This window comes from Lacerta agilis, chromosome 5 (genome assembly GCF_009819535.1).
Source record: "Lacerta agilis isolate rLacAgi1 chromosome 5, rLacAgi1.pri, whole genome shotgun sequence".
Taxonomy (NCBI): domain Eukaryota; kingdom Metazoa; phylum Chordata; class Lepidosauria; order Squamata; family Lacertidae; genus Lacerta; species Lacerta agilis.
Window position 1 is genome coordinate 30770861 of NC_046316.1, and position 19487 is coordinate 30790347.

The following is a 19487-nucleotide window of genomic DNA, read 5'->3' on the forward strand; positions in this document are numbered from 1 at the left end:
ATGTAAAGGCAGCCCTGTATAGGGAAGTTTTTAAATAATGTTTCATTAAATATTATTATTATTTAAACAGGACACCCCTATTTTCATTGGAGAATGTTGGAGGGTATGAGTTAAGTGGGAGCTGAGTCAGGGTGTGTGCAGAGAGGCATAGGCTATATATCATTAGGCTCCCTACCGCCTTGCAAAAGCAGTTGCCTGTCAAGAGGTTTTATGTGGTTTTGTACCCACAGTGGGTGTGTGAATTTGTGTGTGTGTTAATTTCAGGCGCTGCTTCTTTACCCTGATGTGAGGAGTAAGGGATATGATTCCACAAAGTTGTGAAAGTACTGAGTGCAGGACAATACTGTTATGCCATGGGTAGGCATACTAAGGCCTAGGGGCCAGATCCGGCCCAATCGCCTTCTAAATCCGGCCCGTGGACAGTCCGGGAATCAGCATGTTTTTACATGAGTAGAATGTGTCCTTTTATTTAAAATGCATCTCTGGGTTATTTGTGGGGTATAGGAATTCGTTCATCCCCCCCCCAAAATATAGTCTGGCCCCCCACAAGGTCTGAGGGACAGTGGACTGGCCCCCTGCTGAAAAAGTTTGCTGACCTCTGCTGTATGCAGTATTTCCTTCAGCTAGTATTCAGCGTTTAAAGAACTGACAGCTGAACAACTATTTAAAAATGCAATTCGAGATACATCAGAAGGGAGAAATATGAACAAGGCAAGAATATTCAAAAGTAATTTTTTTTTATTTCAACTCTATAAAGTATACAACAGGCACTCGGCAATTACAGCTGCAGGGAAAATACAGAGCAAAACAAAAGCAGTTAAATTTATGATAAAAAGTTTTTTTTTTTTTTTTTTCAGTCTACATCAAAAGAGTGCAACTGGTCAAAGACCATTTGATGAAAGTGTATTCTTGGACAAACAAAACTAAATCCTCCTCTTTCATGTAGAATCCTCAGTAAGAAGAAAACCAAAGGAAAAATAGCCATTAAGATTATAAAGGAAGCCACCAGTGTAAAAACAGCATACATTGGAATAAGTACGGTAGTAGGCAACGCTGAATCAATTTCCCTTTGCTATTAAAGCCTGAAACATCAATGTCTCAGTGCTGTGGTCTGTTTATGGAGTGGACTGTTCACAGAGGAAGAGGACAAATAACACACTTTCAGTGTTTAGCTTTCTAGGTGTACTACTGAGAGTTTGTCTCAGAAACATTTGCATATACAAGGAAACTCATAGAAAGCACTGGTCCTGTTTTGTTCAGTGGTGCAACAAGATTCACTCCTTCTGCAGTCATTGGTTTCACAATGGAAAGAATATTTTTTTTTTTTTGGTGTAAATTTGACAGTCAGTTTGCTAATCATTGGTCTGATTGGAATATTTTTGCAATGGAGCCTATTATAAAATGTGATATGTTAGAACTTTTACTGCACTACAGTTTTAAAATTTGCACAGCTTAGCAAAACAGGAATACCTGTATACAGACTGATAGTATGTCATATATTAATTTGACCTGCACATACATTTATACATTTCACAGAAATGACGCTGTATCTCATTAACAGATACACAGCTCTGGTACATTTATAACAGAAATAAGAGAACAACTTCATCATTTCTGTAATTCATCAATATTATATAATAAAGGCTTATAAACTGTTAGCCGAAAGAACTGTAAAACGCAGCAAGCTAAGAAAGGACAACATTTTGAGGTGTGTTTGTCTTTGTCATGCAGCATAACACCAAATTTGTATTTTTTTTTAAATAGGATGCCATGAATTTTAAGGCACTTGCAACAATGCCAAATAACTAGATGATGATCTAAAAACTATGGGACAGATGGACAACGGTACAGTTGACATAAGTTTCAGTAATACTGACAAATATGACATTAATTCAAGTCTACTTTGATCTAAAAACATTACCTTACAAATAAGAAAATGAAAGAATAATGCAATGAAGTTCTAAATAAAAAGCTATATGTGTACCACAAAATATCAACACGAAAAAAATATCTATTTACATAAATATTTGCTTGTGGTCCTATTATTAAATAAGAATTTTCTGTGAATGATGCAGCACTGTAATAATAAGCTAAAGCTTACCTGTACCTTTAGAACCCAGTTCTAGCAAATGTGTCTCCATTATGACAGCAAATTTCTTTTTTATGCAGATACACCATCATTTCATAAAGGGAAGCAGAGGTCCCAAGCACGTTTATAGGGAGTAAACTCTACCAAAATGAATGGACCTTACTCATGAGCAAATTGATCTGAGGACTGCAGCCATAAGTAATAAGTAGTCCGCATACTATATTTCCAAGCAGAACTGCTGGCAAGCTTTCATTCCCAGTCGTGTGATTTGGACTTGGGTCATTGGGTGATAATTCAGTCCTAGTGCTACTTGGGAGTTTACCCATCGAAATTAATGGTCACGACCAACTTAGCTTCAGTGGGTCTACTCTGAATAGGATGTAGTTGACTTATCTCTCCCCCCCCCCCGCCCTCAAATTGTGTGGTTAGTTTTTTCCACTCCTGCTTGCAGCTACTACTGATGTGTGATGGAGCTAGGGACGTCTGTTATAGTATGGCCCTGCTTCATGTCCTAACCAGGCAAAGAAAACTCACCATGGGATGGATTCCATTCTCCTGCGGGATCTGCATGGAAAGAGTAGCATGTGCACCAGTTGTAAGTTGCAGTACACTGAAATGTGAATGTGTGTGTGTGCTTTTGTATATATATGTGTGTGTGAATAAAATGTATTACTTATAAATGCAGGGTTTATTAATACACACATGCTAGCTTAAGATATTTAAAATACATTTGGTAAAGAAAATGCAAGTGAGTCATATGAAAAAATAAATCTGTATTAAATGCACACCTCACCAATTATATACTACCAGTATTTATCAAGGACAAACGGAAGGAATCAAGCCTAATAATTCATACCAAGCTCACTTTGAAACTTTCCTTGCATAATTATCACTAAGTTTGTGTGTGACTACTCTTCAGCTGAATGCTTTTAGTTTAACACATTGTCATTTGAACTATTTAGAGTGGAAAAAGCATGTTCTCGTGTTTATAACCAGGAAAAGTCAATTAATCAAAAAGAACAAGTTTTGCATTTAAGTTCTCTCAGCATAGGACTACAGTATGAATTCAGAACTGGGGTTCTGGGAGTGCTTTTTAGAAGTGAGTCCAGCTGCAATGTAGAAACAAGGTGACTTTTGACCAAGATGACTAGAGTCATGTTCTAGCCCTATTGTATGTCAGGAAATGCTTCGGATAGTGTTTAAATGCTTAAGTTTAGAATTGCATATGTGTTCGATGGTGTATAAAAGTAATTGGCAGATGTAGCAAATGCTGTGCCATACTGGTTTAATGAGCAGCAGAAATGATAAATGATGATGCAAAGCTTTTTGCTGTGTTTTATTGGTTTATAGTTTAAAAAGCAGGAGGCTGGCTATTAGTTTTATAAGCCTGAGTTACATGGAATTATGTTCTCCCAGAAAACTGTTGATATATTTACTGTTGATATATATCTGTTTAGAAAACCTCTGTTCAACTTGTTGATAGCTACATGAATGTGAAGAATTGTCAGATTAAATTGAAGGATAGCTCTGAAGTGGCATATTTGATTACATGCACTTGCAAGCAAAGAGAACCCTGTTTAATGATTTTGACAAAGGATGAAATCAAGGTAAATGTGGTTAATTTTACAAAGAAAAATCCTGACCCCCAGTTTTTTTTTACTCATTTAAAAAAATCTGTCCAAATTTGGACAGAAAAGATCATGGGTATGCAAACTAAGGCCCGGGGCCCAGATCTGGCCCAATCGCCTTCTAAATCCGGTCCCCAGACGGTCCAGGAATCAGCGTGTTTTTACATGAGTAGAATGTGTCCTTTCATTTAAAATGCATCTCTGGGTTATTTGTGGGGCATAGGTCCATCCAGCACTATCTGGGATTATTGCCACAATGGTTAACTAGATTTTGCATGCTGGAAGGTTTGTGATTACAGCTACCATATTCAGATTCTGTAATAATTCCTGGTATACAATAAAGTACCTCCTGTAGACTGATTTTATAGGATTAAATAAAGTAGCACTTTATTTTTGTTTTTACTTCACTTCCTTCTGCTTTACTTACCCATATTTTAATTGCGATATTTTAATATATTTTTTATGTCTCGTTTGATAAGTTGTAGTAAGCAAACAAAGAGCGTGCCCCTTCAACTTCAGCACAATCCAGTACAGTACTTAGGAAATGGTGATATCTCTGTCTAGCTGCACCTCACTAGCCAAGAAGGCTTCATAGTCCTTGCTAATGCTGGTTTTGGCCAGAACAACTCTAAACAGCTCATAAGAAGCTGTGTGAGGAAGAGTGTGCAAATGCATCAGTGTAGGGGAAGACTTGTCATGTTATAGTGGTGTAAGTTTTGGAAGCTCTGAAGCAGACTCCAAATGGTGCTGCTATGTTTGGTTTGTGGTGGGATCCTAGTGTTCCCACAAATATTCCTACTCCTGATCTTTTATGTACTGGAAGAAGAGTCATCTTTCCTAAGATCCAGAGGTTATGTTGTTCCTGACCAGTAATGCTCACAACATTATAGTAGAATATGCCACAACAAATAGTAGGAAGGCATTCCTGCCCCCTAAAAAGGGCTTAAATATCTTGGTTATTTCCACCAGCAATGAGGTGGAAATAGGACCACAAGTTTGCTGTAATGTATACCAGTGCATAGTTGTCAACCTTTTCCTTTTTTGTGGTAAATTCCCTTATTATGCATTGGGAAACAGCAGGGAGGGTTGACAGCTATGTAACCAGTGTCAAACAGGAATGACTCCTGAAAGCGTTATGCTAATGTCAAATGTGCAAGCATATAAGGAAGGCCACAGTATCTCTTTTTCACTCCTTAAACCCACATGTTCTCTTCTAATGTATAAGACTAGGAGCCTGACAGCCTTGAGAAACTGAAAAGGTTGATTGAGCAGCTGCTAATTTTTAAGAAACAAAGATTTTGAGGGCTATTTTGCAGTTTATATTGAGTTAGTTAAAAAAAACCTGCATTGTATCTAAACATTTCAAACTGAAAACACAATTCTGCTGTGTTTCCTAAATCATACAAGTCTTTAAAAATTGCAGTGACATACATTTAACAGACAGTGCTGTTGCAAGTTATAACTAACTGCGTTGAATTCATATAACCTAGCGAGGGTTTGAAAATTTACTTTAAACAAATTGGGTTGGATCTGCACTGAGGCTACTATCCTATGCATTCTTTTCTTTGCATGAAAACAGTGGGATTTACTTCTGAGTAAAGCATGCACTGGATCGTCCTGTGAGTTAGTTGAACTTAAATCCCATCTGGAATCAATGAATGTCAAGATTTTATAGTAAGTTAGACAAGTTAGTTTTGCTTGAACTTAAGCCCTTTTAATCCCGAAGGGAAATATCGGAAAGGGCAAATCAAGGAGGAGGGAGGTGTAAATACAAGATGGAAGCTAGGAGAAACATGGATTTTTTTAAAAAAGAGAGGGTTAAGTTAACTTATAAAGAGCAAAACTGGAGATGAAAATTGTTTTTTTGGAGTCAGGTTATTGTGAGACTGCAGTGGTGTTACTTTGAGGGAAATGAACAAGGGGATAGATGTGTTTATCTTCAGTGGCATTTCATATTATGTGATGGCATCTTAAAAGTGGGTTGTAGGGGTTGTTTTTTATTGAACTAATAAAAACTCCGTTGTATACGTAAGGCTGCTTTAGCAGTGAGATTACTTCATCTAAAGGTGCAAGTATATTGAAAGTACACGTTACCTGGTAGATGTCTTCACAGAGATTGCTATCATTTTTCTGCGTTTTTATAATGTATTACTGTTAAAAGAGTGGCACATATATGTTGGAAGGCTCAAGCCTAGTAAGTATGATTCACCCAAACTGGAACATTTTAAACTCTCATATTAATTTCCGTATGCACTCAACTCTCCCTTTGAAATGAATGGGATTTTGAAGTGGTCCATTTCAGCTGCACACAGTTCAGCTCCATGCTTTTTAGACTGATTGATATAACTTGTGGTTGTTTCATGAAGAGAGCTGAATTATTTAATTTCCGCAATAAATAATCAAAATACAGCTAGAAAACAGTGGGACTAAGGGGATTTGGCAAAAAGCAAAACAAATGATGGCAATGCTGTATGAAGGAGCAGCAAAAACGTGTGTGTGTGTGTAAATATTATTTTGAGATTTTAGTTGACAATCACATTCCTTGCTACATATTTTCCTGAAAAATGATTGTGGATGTTTGGTTATTTCATGGATTTAAAAATGTACATAGCACCTATATAGTATGCAGTGAGTCTTGCATTTTCCTTCCTTGGGCTCTAAAAGGTAAATGTTATTTTAAGCTCAGTGTAAATTTCTATTGGACCAGTTGGCTGCTATCATTTCCTTTCTCGGACCTTTTGATAAGCACATTTCTCTTTGTTTATAATATAGTTATTATATATATGTATATATATAATATGTAAAATGAGTAGTTTTATGAATAATCTTCTACATGCTCTTATGTAGCTGTACCAACAAAATTAAATGTTAGGTATACCATGTTCTCAGATACGTGTGAGAACCGACCGACCCACACTGTACTTGCTTTAACAGTTCAATAAAAACTGTAGCAGTTGTGCTTTTGTTATCAGTTTGGGAGGGGGAAAGCACATCAGAAATTAAATATGGAAAAGGGTAACATTCATTCTTGTCATGAATACTGCTCGAAAAGAAAAGACAACCTATATAGCACTGCTTTGACATGAACTCCAAGACCAATAGCTTTGTGGTCCTCATTGGTTTGATACGTTGGCCCACTTTAAGAGGCCGAACACACTCCTTTTGCTTTTTTGGGAATACCCCAGATCCTACACTGTAGATTCTACAGTACTTAACATTTCAGAACAGAATTAGCAATACAATGATATTGCAGCTAGAATTATGTGCATCTTATTCTATCAGCTTTCAAATTATGACTGGAGCGAGTTCATTACAGTGATAGAAAACACATTTATTTACTGGTTAAAAAGGCTTTGCTTCAGGACCACCATGTCAACTGCTATGTTAAGTTCAAACAGAAAACATGTGAAGAGCACTATTGTCATCTAAGCAAGAAGTCCTAATGCCACTGTAGTTACTGTAGCAGCATCAATCAAGGCATCATGGTGACCCCGAGCACTAATCCTTCCCAATTCCTTCAGGTCTGCTGGCAGCCATGTCTCAGGAAGCTGTCTTCAGCAAGGCAGAAGCAGGTAAGAGAAATACATTAAAAGTCTATGTCCCATCCTGAGTTGTCATCAGGTGGTGGTTCATCGTTGTCCTCAGGGAAGCTATCAAAATTGCTTGTATCTGTTGGAGATGCAACCTGTCCAGTAGGGGGGAAAACAGACTGTTTGTACTGTTGATGATGATGATTTATGCCAAAGCTGTTGTCTGGAATCATTAGACAGTTTTCTGATTTCAAAACTATAACTTCACGTATACAGATCCCTGTAATTCATGCTTGCCAGTGAGAATTCCAAAGAACAGCTTTGGAAAGAACAATAATTCAGATACTACAGTTTCCATTTACAGTACTGCCATGAGATGTTTTGTTTGTTTAAATTTTGTGAACAAGCATATCATGGGTTTTGCCTTTCTGGTTATATAGTTTGCGATCTGACTAATGTAAATGTTTTTTACTGGCTGTTGATGGTCACTTGAATGAGAAATTTATCTGCAGCAATGGGATCTGTGATGAATGCTTGGAACAGAAGCATGGGGGGCGGCAGGCACAGGTTTTTTTTTGGGGGGGGCACATTTCTTATGATGCCCTGCCAGCCCATGGGCCTGACAGTGTGTCATGAGCTGTTGGGTCCTTTTCACGGTGCCCCTGGAGGTGCCATGAGAAGGACACAAGAGTTCACAGTGCCTGCAAGCCTGGTGCTATTTTGCACCCTTCTCAGCTGCCCTCAAACTGGAGGGTGGCTTGGGAAGAATGCATCAGGCATGCACCTTGCCAGTCCTGCACCACTTTTGTAAGTCTTGCAAAGAGGTGCTGGGTTTGCATAGGTGACATGAGTGAGCCCCTCAAAGCTGGACTGGGCTTCCCACTGTGCAGCTGGGGAGGCTGCACAGCACGGCCCTGTTTAGCTCAACTGGGGCGCCTGCAATGAATGCTCTGTCTCCGTCTTGGAATATTTTGCAAGAGAAACAGCAGTTTGGAAAAGGCATAAAATGACCTGAGAGAAATGTGCTGAGTGTGTCAGGGTACAAAAGGAGACTCTGTAAAAAAGCAAATCCCTTCTCAGCCATGAAACTTACTGGGTGACCTTGGTCCACTCACCATCTCTCAGCCTAACCTATCTCACAAGTTTGTTCTGAGAATAAAGTGGAGAGGGAGAGAACCATGGCTACCACCTTGAGTTTGGAGGAAAGGCGGGGCACCAATGTAGTAATAATCATCATACAAATTCTAGAAGGTACAGATAAAAGTAGTACATGCTTTGTTTAACTAAATCTTGAAAAGAATTGATTTGTTTATTGAATGATATACAAATGGCTGTTGCAGTGGAAAAACAAGAACCAGTACAATGGCCAGAATCAGCATAATCCTAGTAGAACAGACGTTTAGAAATGGTTGGGCCCAAATAGCCATGGTTAAGCGTAGGGCACCACAGATACAAAAAATATATGTTCGCATTATAAACATGAAAGCCAGTGATACAGTGGGCTAGTTTGCATGGCATAGTAAGCCAAACTATGGCTCCATGAATGCTGCAGCCAAGGTTTGTTCTTGATTACAGCTTAAAATTAGTGAGGAGCCTGCTAAACCACAAATCTGTTTGGACAACTTGGGAAGCCAAGCCTTGACTTAGCCCAGCTTGGCAGTAAAAAAAGGAGCAAAGCGGCTGTTGGCTTCTCTCCAGGAGACCACACATTTGTGTGTTAAAAACTAGTTATAAAGCTTACAAATTCATAAAGCTATTTATGCATCCTTTATATTTCTCATAACTCCTTTTTCTATAGGGTCAAGGGGGAAAGCCCCTGACCACAGCAGAAGTTGGTAGTGAAGGAAATGTTATTTTATCTGTATAAGTATATTTTGAAAAGAAACAACAGGTGACAGTGTTAAATTTGGAAACATGGAGAGAAGGAAAGAGTTTTGAGTTGGATGAAGGCAAAGCATCTTGGGTGATGGAGGAGCTCTCTCTCTAGGGATCCATACAGCCTAATGGAATTTCTAGGTTTCAAGACTGCCTGTTTGTCTCCACTTAGGTTCTGCTTGGATATTTGGAAATAAAGCAAATAGTACAAAGACACCTTAAGTCTCCAGTGCTCGCTCATCCAAAGGAAACTAAACTCGGAAGCGCTGCCCCTGGAACTTCTGACTGCTTGGGGAAGTGGGGAGAAGGTAACAGTCGGTACCTAAAGATAGAGGGGAACCCACTGTTTTCAGAAAACTAAACTTCATGACTCCTAAATAAATTTCAAGGATTTGTACATTTAAAAGTGATAAATTCATTCAAATTTGCTGCTTTAATTTGTAATTTACTATTTGTTTTAGGGATTTTCAAAATTGATGGATGTGTTTTTCAGTATATCACATGAGTTGCAGATGAGGAAGTGGGTGCTTCAGTTTTCACAGTGAATTCTTAAAACCAGAAAAGTGAAATATTAAAGCATAGTTCACTATACGAATCAAAATAAAAAATTCACTATCATTCAATTTGGTTAAGTCATGAAGCTCATGTTTTCAGGATATACATTGCTTAGCCATATAATATGGGTAAAGGGTTGCTAAGGATCTGAGAATATTTGTTATCTAAAATAAAATATATCAAATTATGATTGTATCAAAATAAAAACCCTAAAACAACCAGAGCTTTCACCATTCCTCCTTTTGGAAAGGTCCATTGGCTTAAAAGGTGAATGTTTGCAAGTATATGGTGACCACGGAGAGCTTTCTCCCATTGCTTCATTCCCTGCTGCTACAGTACCGAAACCTGGAGGTACATCCATGTAGTTGGGAGCTCTGGTACAGAAACAGCTATGTTCAGTCACTTATAGCTACTGTGTTTGGAGGAATCTTTTGCATGACTGGTGGAGGGGAAGTGATTACCACAAAGAAGAGGTACCAAAAAACAAACTATTTTGCACTACTGTCCTTTTTTTGGTGTGCACACGGGGCGGGGGAAGTGTGCCATCAGCTTTGGCTTTGCTTGGTCCCTGGTTTATCCATTTGGACTAGCATGGAGTTAGCACAGCAGTTGCGAGTGGTAGATATATGCCTGACAGCAAAAGCGCAGCCTTTAGCGCTGGTATAGAATCGCAGGAATTTGGCAATTGGGAAGGAAATAAAGGGCATATTGGAGAGACAGGAGGAAGGAGTAAAAGGCGAAGCACAAGAGACCTAAAGCAAACTGGCTAGGAAAGAAGAACAAGCAGCTTTACTACAATAAAAAGAAAACAAAACGTCTCTGGAAATACATCTCAGTCCAGGACTCCATCTCTACATATGTGCACAAGCTCTGATGCATCAACGTCAGGGAAAAAACTCTGCACTCTTAATGCATGCCCCTGACAACAGCGTCAGTGAGAAAAGCTCCAGTATAGCTGGAGGCCCACAGAGCTTTCAACCAAAGCTGTTTGTTGTTGTAGCAGTGAGTGTCTCAAAAATAATAATCTTCGTTCTCTGTTCCAATCTAGCAGGTATGAACGAATAACAGAATAAATGTTATACTCACACTTGGTATTATAGGAGGTGTCAATGTACCTTTTCTTAAACCTTCCCAGTTAAAGCCTTCAAACCACCTAAAAACAGGGAAATGATAATATAAGGCAAGGAGCAGATTTGCAGCCCCCCTCCTTGCCTCCCAAAGTCTCCTGGGGGTTGGGGGAACTGTCTACAACTGTATGGGATCTGGCACAGAGGGTGGCAGTTGGTAGGGGGAGTGGTGAAAACAGGGTGCCTCATTATGCACCATCCACAACCACTTCTGCTAGTGAAAAGGCACACTGTATATAGCACTATAGGGACAAGAATGGCATTTCTCTATACCTGGTAAAATGTCAAACAAAATGGGACTTCGTGCTGTACAGAAAGCATTATGTTTGGCACCTCATTATGATATGTTATCTTCAGTGGGAACTATTCCTGCATTGGTATTTTTAAAAAATATATAAATCATGCTCTTTGAAGATATTGTCAATTATAAACCACCAATATATTAACCAATGTTCCATGCATTTGTTTCAATGCAAATAGCTCACAGAGCCAATGGCACCCAGTTTTAGGAGCTATAAAAGCTCAAGTCCATTGAATTCCCATCAGTGGGAATTGGGACTGCACAAAGAAATACTGGTTGCACCCCAAAAGCCTAGAGATGGTTTAAATTCAAAACAGATGCCTCATAAAAAGCATCAAATGAACTTGTCTTAAGCTTCAAAGTAAAAGAAAGCCTAAACACTGTGTGCAGTATATACTTCTCCTGTTGCCCTTGCTTCTGTCATAATTTTCTCCCTCTGTTTAGTACTGGGGCAGGGACTGTAGCTTCTTATACCATCCGGAAAATGTCCTCTGAACAGATGGTAATAACTTTTCAGCATCTGAAACATACGTACTTGTGCTTTTGAATATCCTTGACACCGTTTTTTAAGTTCCCTAGTCTTTCTGATGGGTTGTCCCTGTAAGAAAAAGAAAAATACACCCCAGTACACAACAGAGTGGAATGAAAAAGCTGGGAGGTAATTTCATTCTCTACTCTCCTTCATTTATTTATTTAAACATTCTCTATCCCACTGTTGTTCTCAATAGCATGCAAAAGAGCTAACAACCAAAACAGTGGACTTGTCTACTCCAAGTATGACTCTTATCTCAACCATGTCTATTTTACACCCAGGCCTTTGGCACCTGAGATGTGTTTTCAAGACCCACCCTATTATTGTGAATGTAGTATGCTTTATAACTGCCTTTAATTCGGAACATTAGGCTGTTGCAATCCAACCTGGGACCTGCTGGTGAAGGGCAGGTAAAATAATTGATAACAACAACAACAACAACAACAACAACCACCACCTCTATTCAGAAGTACATCAGGACCAACCCAAATACCAAAACACGCACAAAAATTCTATAGAATACAACCAGCATCAAAAGAGCAAGAACTTGTGGTACTAATTCACATTCCCTTCATGACAAAACTACTAATGCAGTCTACAAAGTGTTTACCTGCATAGTTTTTTAGTTAGGTTAGCAGCATTTTTGGCAATCTTCTTTGGAAATTCAATCATGTCAATCCCCCTTAGTATGATGTTATAAGTTTTCATGGGGTCTGGGCCTGAGAATGGTGGACTAAAGAAAAGAAAAGAAGAACCCAAAGTTAAAAATCTGTTTTAATATGTCATCAAATGTTGTAAGATAAGGCAACAAAAACGTGTTAAACTCCTGAAAGAGTTTTCATTATTTCCCTCCAGTGGATGCCACAATAATGTTTTAATTAACTAAGGGAAGCTGTAGCATTTACGTTCAAGCTAATTTCAGTGCTGTTGCTAAATTCTGTACCATCTACAGTATCTTTTCCCATTGTGGTGTCCTCCTGTTGTTTTAGACTACTACTCAATGGCTGGGGTTTATGGAAGCTGTAGTCCAAAACATCTGTAGGGCATCAGGTTGGGAAAGAATGATGTGTAGGCCCTTAAAACCAGCAATGCCCATGTTACCAGCAGCAAATGCATATTAAGTTCTGCAACTTTAAACACAGGGAAATTTTAATGTGATATGCCTATTTATTTAAACTATGACAGAATGCAGAATTTGTGTTTCTTTGGTGTAAGGTAATACTGCTCTTGTCATCATTCCTTCTGAGTTCTAGATGTACAAACTGATGTACCTATTTCTATATATCTGGCAAATAACTATGCCTTTTTACTGTATTCTTTAATGCAATATTCATATAATTTTGCATGATATATATATGAGATGAGATTTCACTTGAAAATCTTGCTTTTTCTGAACATGAGAATACTTTTCTAGTTCTACATGGATTTATTAAATCAATATAGGCACCATGTTTGGAAAATCTGAGAATGTGGTCTGAAGAAGTGCATCATTCTAGGAACAGTCAAAGGTACTTTAAAATGCATATATTCAACCCTGATTTTATCATACAACAATTCTGAAAAGGGGTTGGTTCAGAATCCCTATGTGCTTGAAGTTCTTGGGTACAAAAAGGAAAGGAAAGGATAGGGTGCCTTCATGACTCCCCAACTAAGTGAAATATTGTCGTACACAGCAATGTTTCCTTTAACTTTTACATTCCACTAGCACAACAATTTAGCTGAATTTGGTATTCTTAAAAAAAAAATGCCACTAACCAAGGCCAAAACATATTTTGGATGACAATATTTTTCTAGCATGTTTTGTGAATTGTAGCTTGCTAATGCTAAAATAATGAGTACCTAGACCATAGCATCATGAAATTATTTTGTTCTGCATGAGTTAAAACTGAATAACTTTTTGTGACTATTCTATTATTTCTAGACACCAAGTGATGATTTGTCTACTTGACAAATTACATAGTATTCTGAAGATGCAATAACTGGAAATTACGCAAGGTGTGCTATTGTTATTAGAAACAGTTTCAGTACCACTTCTTAGCATTCAAAGTGCTTTATGGGAATCCATTGTCCTTTTAAAGCAGGCACCCCCAAACTTGGCCCTCCAGTTGTTTTGGGACTACAACTCCCATCACCCCTAGCTAATGGGACCAGTGGTCAGGGATGATGGGAGTTGTAGTCTCCAAAACAGCTGGAGGGCCAAGTTTGGGGATGCCTGTTTTAAAAGCTAAGCTGTGGTGCTCCAGATGTTGTTGGACTCCAACTCCCATAATCCCTAACCATGCTTCTGCAAGGCAACAGGTTAGCCACCCACTGTTAAATCATTCCTGACAGATGCTTATGCTGCCTCTCTTAGAAGTGTAAAAACAGACCTGTTTTACAACAGCTGCCAGAAGAACAAGGAATGGAAACCAAGAGAATTAAATTTGTAACTCTGCATCTCAGTTGTCCAACCTTTCCCCTTCTGCTTTCTGTTCCATACCCTTTATTTGCTAGAATGCTGTGAACCAGGGCAAAATAATAATGAGCAGCCTCAACAATAAGTTTTTAGACCTTTTTTTGGAGGGGGGGCATAATCATTGCATATGCAAGCTCTGAACCTCTAGTGCTCCTAATCAAAGTGACAAAGGCAGAAATATTCTCTAATTTGCTGATCTATTTTTATCAGTAGCTCCAATTCAATGCTCATACCTGCCAGTCAAGAGTTCATACATTAAGATTCCCAGTGACCAGTAGTCTGCTGAAATGTCGTGACCTTTGTTCAGGATGATCTCTGGGGCTACATATTCTGGAGTTCCACAAAAAGTCCATGTTTTCTTTCCAAATCCTATTTTTTTTGCAAAGCCAAAATCGACCTGTGAAAGAAAGTTCACACACCCATCAAGAAAGGGAAAAAAAGAGCAATTACGCAGACACAAAGGCTTGAGGAGATGCTCATGTTTTGCTTAGAATAAACCAGTTCAGAAAGAAATCTTTCATGGGAATATTCTCAGAGTGAGAATGTTGATTGCTGTACAGGGCTGTCAAAGAAAGCAGAAGTACAAAAAGCTATGTAGGAATATCTTTCAGACTTAAGATTTGTGCAAAAACAAAATAAATGAGTTCATAACACTTGTGGTCAATAATTACTTGATCTGTCCTTCCGTCAGCCATCATAATTGGCTATTTTATGTAGGAGCTAACCATATGCAGGCAACTCCCGTTTTGCTCGCTTTCAAAAAGTGTGTGACCATGCATGCATGGGCCATTTCTGAATCAGGAAGAGGGTGGGGTGGGGGCGGGCTTATGCACACTCCACTAGCACATGCAATGACCCAGAATGTAACCCCCACACAAAATGGGTTGCCTGTAAATAAATAACATAGAGCAGTGTTAAACAGGTTCAGCTGTCCCTAGTTTCAAAATGATTCTATTGGGGTTAAGTTACAAGAGAGTAGATTTTGTCTCAACATTAGAATAAGCTGAAACATCATAACCAGACACTGGAAAGACTTGCCAGGAGTAAGCATGGACCAATGGTACCAAGTAGTATGGGAAACAGCCCTACTAGAAAAACTAACCAGTAACCTGAAACTGACACGGGGACAAACACACACACAGCCCAACAAGACAATGACAAAAATCTACCGATAGCATACAAATCAATATGGCTAACCTGATCAAAAACACCCACCCACCCCACTCACACAGGAAACTAAAGATCACCACAGCCAACCACAAATGAACAATCACACCCTACGCCAATCCCGACCTCTCTCACCGCCAAAGAAGCACAAGCGAACAACAGAGAACCTACACAAACAACGCTGACACCAAACCCTACATATATTAAGGAAAATAGAAACATTGTCACCCCACCCCACCCATCTCCCCACCCCACCCACCTCTTTCCCCCTTCTCTTCCTAATGTCTCAATAACCAAAACTGATTTGTAAAAAAGTTACATGGAAAAAATATGAGAGAGACATTGCACACACCTTTGTAAATCAAGAATATATTTAATAAATGTCCATTCATTTTTTTAAAAAACACATTAGAATAAGCTTCTTAATGGTAGGGAGCAATTCAACAATGGCACTAATGGCCTAGATGGGTGGTGAGCTCTCTCTCACTGGAAGTCTTCAACCAGAGGCTGAGTTCTGTATTTCTCGCATCAAGCAGGGGTTGGATTAGATGGGCAATGAGCCCCCTCCCCCAGCTCTGTGATTCTGTGTGGTTTGTACTTGAACACTTGATGGTTTATAGCAGTGTTTTTCAACCACTGTTCCGCGGCACACTAGTGTACCGCGAGATGTTGCCTGGTGTGCCGTGGGAAAAATTGAAAAATTACTTTATATATAGTCAATATAGGCACAGAGTTAATTTTTTTACCATTTTCTAATGGTGGTGTGCCTCGTGATTTTTTTCATGAAACAAGTGTGCCTTTGCCCAAAAAAGGTTGAAAAACACTGGTTTATAGCATAAAAGGAAAGGCACTCATATCAGCCTTAACGATTGCCCCATCTGCAGCCATGATGATCTCTTTCAAGAACAGTATGTAATAAGTCAGGCATTTCTGAGGCCTAATTATTTTTTATTGATAATAGTGCAGCACAGCACAAAAAAAGCTAGGGGACTGAAATAATGGACTATGCGCAGAAATAACAAAGGTATGGTTTGAAAAAGAGCAGCTATAGATTCAGTGTTTCTTTGGATGAAATGGGGAAGATATCAAGCTCTTTATCTAGTACTGGAATCATGTGATATGAACAATAAATTTCTGAGCATAATGCCACAAAGGCAATTTAAAACCAACTGTGAACTTCAACTTCTGCTCGTCTAAGATTCGGAAACAGTAAGATTAATTTGTTTTCATTAGTCCTTTTTATAAATTGATTTGTCCTGGAAGTACAGAGCTGAGTACTGCTGTTCAGCCAGAAGCACTATTTTATGGCTGTTATAAACCCATTGGAGAAGACATTTTATTATAATGGTGGAGGAGACAGACCTTTAACTACAATGCAGTGAGCATGTCAATGTACTATTTTATTGCTATTTGGAAGAAAAACATCATGAGTACTCACCAGTTTGGCATAACCTCGGTGATCTAAAATGAGGTTTTCTGGCTTGAGGTCCCTATAAATGATTCCTTTGGAATGCAGATAGGCAAAAGCTTCTACCACACATGCAGTATAAAATCTGGTTGTAGAATCTTCAAATGAACCTCTGCAACCAGGGATACGGGGTGTGGGAAGTGAGAGGAGAGATACTGAGAGATCAACAGTGCTTTACATTTGTGCTTCACGTGAACATATTTGTATTAAAAACGTTTCATACGCATTATCTCTGTAACAAACACATCATCTGTTTGGTGGTTTGTTTGTTTTTTTATCCCCATATTGCAGATAATAAAATACAGTAGCAACTTACCTAAGGCCACACCACCACAGGCTCCTTCGGTAAATTTATATCATCGTCTCATTACGAAGGTTAAAATTGAACTTAGGGCACTCTGGTTTATAGCTCAATGTCTTAGCTATTACACAACACCAGCTCCAATGTACGAATAAGCAGAGAAGCAAAATATATCATTTTAAGGACTCTCTCCTCTAAAATTAAACCAGTCAACTTAGGTCATCCGATGCCCAGTGCTATATCCACCTACCATCTGACATACAGTGAGACAGGGCTCTCCTAGTGCTACTGATATAGAAGTGTGCTACAGGTGCTGGAGGGTTTGGATGTGAAAAGGAGAAAAGAGGCATCCCTTCCCTTCTATACCTGCAAGTTGAGCAGGTACTGGGTACTGGGGCCTCTTGGGGATTTGGAGGATGAATCTGACCCTGTTAATGGTCCTCGTTATGCCACAGTCGATGGTGCAGTAAAATCTGACTAGTAATTGGGCTCAGAATAAGCCTAGATATTCCCCAGTTTTGTTTGGCTGGAGGAGGGGGAAATAATTGGGTTGCTGAGCCTGGTTACAAGTCGTACTAGAGAAGGCTTCACCAATCGCTAATCTCTCCCAAACCACCCTAATGTCTCATAAACCACTTTGCCCATTTTCCTTAGAAACCTAAATCCTAATGACAAATGCCCCCACCCCTTATCCTGTAGGGAAGGATCAAAATAGCAGGGACTGGCCAATTAGAACCACAGAGCATGTCTGATTTGGGATGCAAAGAACCTAGAAGCTCCATCATTATGAAGGTAGGCATCAGATTAGCTTTCGTCTGCACTATAAGAATGGTTTGCTTTTGCATGGCTGAAAAGTACTTTGGGGGACATTGCAGTGACTTGTGTAACTACATACAGGATTTTAAGTGTGGAGTAATTGCTTTGATCACCGGCAGCAGTAAACCTTACAAACTGAGAAAGCACTGTTCAACCATTTTTAGCGTGTGATGCATATAAAAACAACCTGAAGGACTTGTGGTGTCAGGAAAGCATATTTCATGTATTTAATGACTTGACTGCAGCAGCCCCACTGGCTGCCAGAAAAACACTACTGTGAAACAGCTGTAAGGTTATCATGGAATCATATTTCTTTGCTTGTTTGCTTAGTTGTTGAAGGCTTATGATTTTTTAAAAGCCACAAATATCTTCCTCACATGCTGCACTAAAAATAAAAATAAAAGTATTCCAGTGGGAACAAAGAAAGGTATTGATACCACAATATTCTCACGAGCATACCGCAAGGTCGAAAATAATTGGTATATATTACAGTCAGCTGTCAAACATTGTATTTCAGGAATTGGAAATATTAGATCTTAAATTCTTTAATAATACTCCAAACTGTTTATTAGCAAGCTGTTTGCAGTACCCCCCCCCCCGTGTTAATAGAAAAAAGTCTGCAGGTACAAACTTGTTTTCAACAACTATTCTACTCTTACATTCCCCACAAATACATTAAAGAGAGCACTTTAAACCCTGGGCTGAAGCTTAGAAAGTGTTTCAAAGATTCAATCATTTACGAGCCATTTAAATATTGTACCAAGCATTTCCCCCCAATATAAATCCAGCTTCTACCTTGAATTTCAATGTAAGCTGAGTTTCAATCATAGGTTAACATTTCTATTTCTGCCTTATAACTGGTCAGGAAATTACCTTTAAATCTACTGAAACTTTTCCTATTTCCTGAGGTGAATGCTGTTTTGAGACCATAATGTTTCAGTTACTAAGGAATATTAATGGATGGTCTGAGGAAAAGCAAAAGATAAACCCTTTTCAAAGCTAGATGGCAGTATATACCATGACTATCAGAGAAAAAGAATTACAAGCATTTCAAGGGTTTTTAAAATAAGTAAATAAACTCTAGCACCTTGCAATTTGAATTATTATTACTACTACTACTACTACTACTACTACTACTACTACTAAAGGTTAGGAATTCACTACTGAAATTTGTGTGAAGGACAAAAGAAAAGTAACTTTTGGTAAATAATTATATCCTTCTTCCCTTTGTTGTGCTGTTATGTTAATGCTGCTGGTTACTAACTTTCTCCCCATTGGCATATTATCAGTAGTTTATTCTCACTAATTCTTAATTCAGAGTGACCATTCAGTATGCTGAAAGAATTTCATTTCCTATCCAAAGGAATGATGCAGTTTCCCTTACCTGTCCCTGAGAATTGTCCAAAGCTCTCCGCCTAAACAAGCTTCCATCAACATATATAAATATTTGCTGTCCTTGAACGTCCTGTATAGCCTGTTAGAGAGGGAGAAGAAAACTGTAATTTTATGCCGTGAACCGCCCTGAGATCTATGGGTATGGGGGGGGGGTAAACAAATTTAATAAATAATATTAATAATACTAGGATTTGTAAATTTTAATCAATATAATCTATGTATTATTATAATCCAGGGGGCAGGAAGGA

At 38.7% G+C, this 19487-nt stretch overlaps 1 protein-coding gene and 1 long non-coding RNA gene across 7 annotated transcripts in view; one reads left to right on the plus strand and one right to left on the minus strand.

Annotated features, from left to right (window-relative positions):
• Positions 1 to 9400, plus strand: part of LOC117046781 — a 45443-nt gene extending 36043 nt beyond the window's left edge. Inside the window, exons 3-4 of the long non-coding RNA XR_004426624.1 lie at positions 7239 to 7289; positions 9295 to 9400. This is a non-coding gene — a long non-coding RNA (uncharacterized LOC117046781). The remainder of the gene's footprint in view (positions 1 to 7238; positions 7290 to 9294) is intronic.
• The window catches only part of PRKG1 (protein kinase cGMP-dependent 1), a 580751-nt gene continuing 567946 nt past the window's right edge, over positions 6683 to 19487 (minus strand). For 2 of the 6 annotated variants that reach the window (XM_033149165.1, XM_033149166.1), the window contains exons 12-18: positions 19229 to 19318; positions 16698 to 16839; positions 14326 to 14489; positions 12248 to 12370; positions 11641 to 11703; positions 10764 to 10830; positions 6683 to 7402 (exon numbers count right to left, since the gene is read on the minus strand). In XM_033149165.1, the coding sequence (XP_033005056.1) occupies positions 7304 to 7402; positions 10764 to 10830; positions 11641 to 11703; positions 12248 to 12370; positions 14326 to 14489; positions 16698 to 16839; positions 19229 to 19318 (748 nt within the window). In that variant the 3' untranslated portion in view covers positions 6683 to 7303. Of the gene's footprint in view, positions 7403 to 9033; positions 9445 to 10763; positions 10831 to 11640; positions 11704 to 12247; positions 12371 to 14325; positions 14490 to 16697; positions 16840 to 19228; positions 19319 to 19487 lie in introns of those variants that run through there. The other 4 variants (XM_033149167.1, XM_033149162.1, XM_033149161.1 and 1 more) reach the window with 3 other exon arrangements.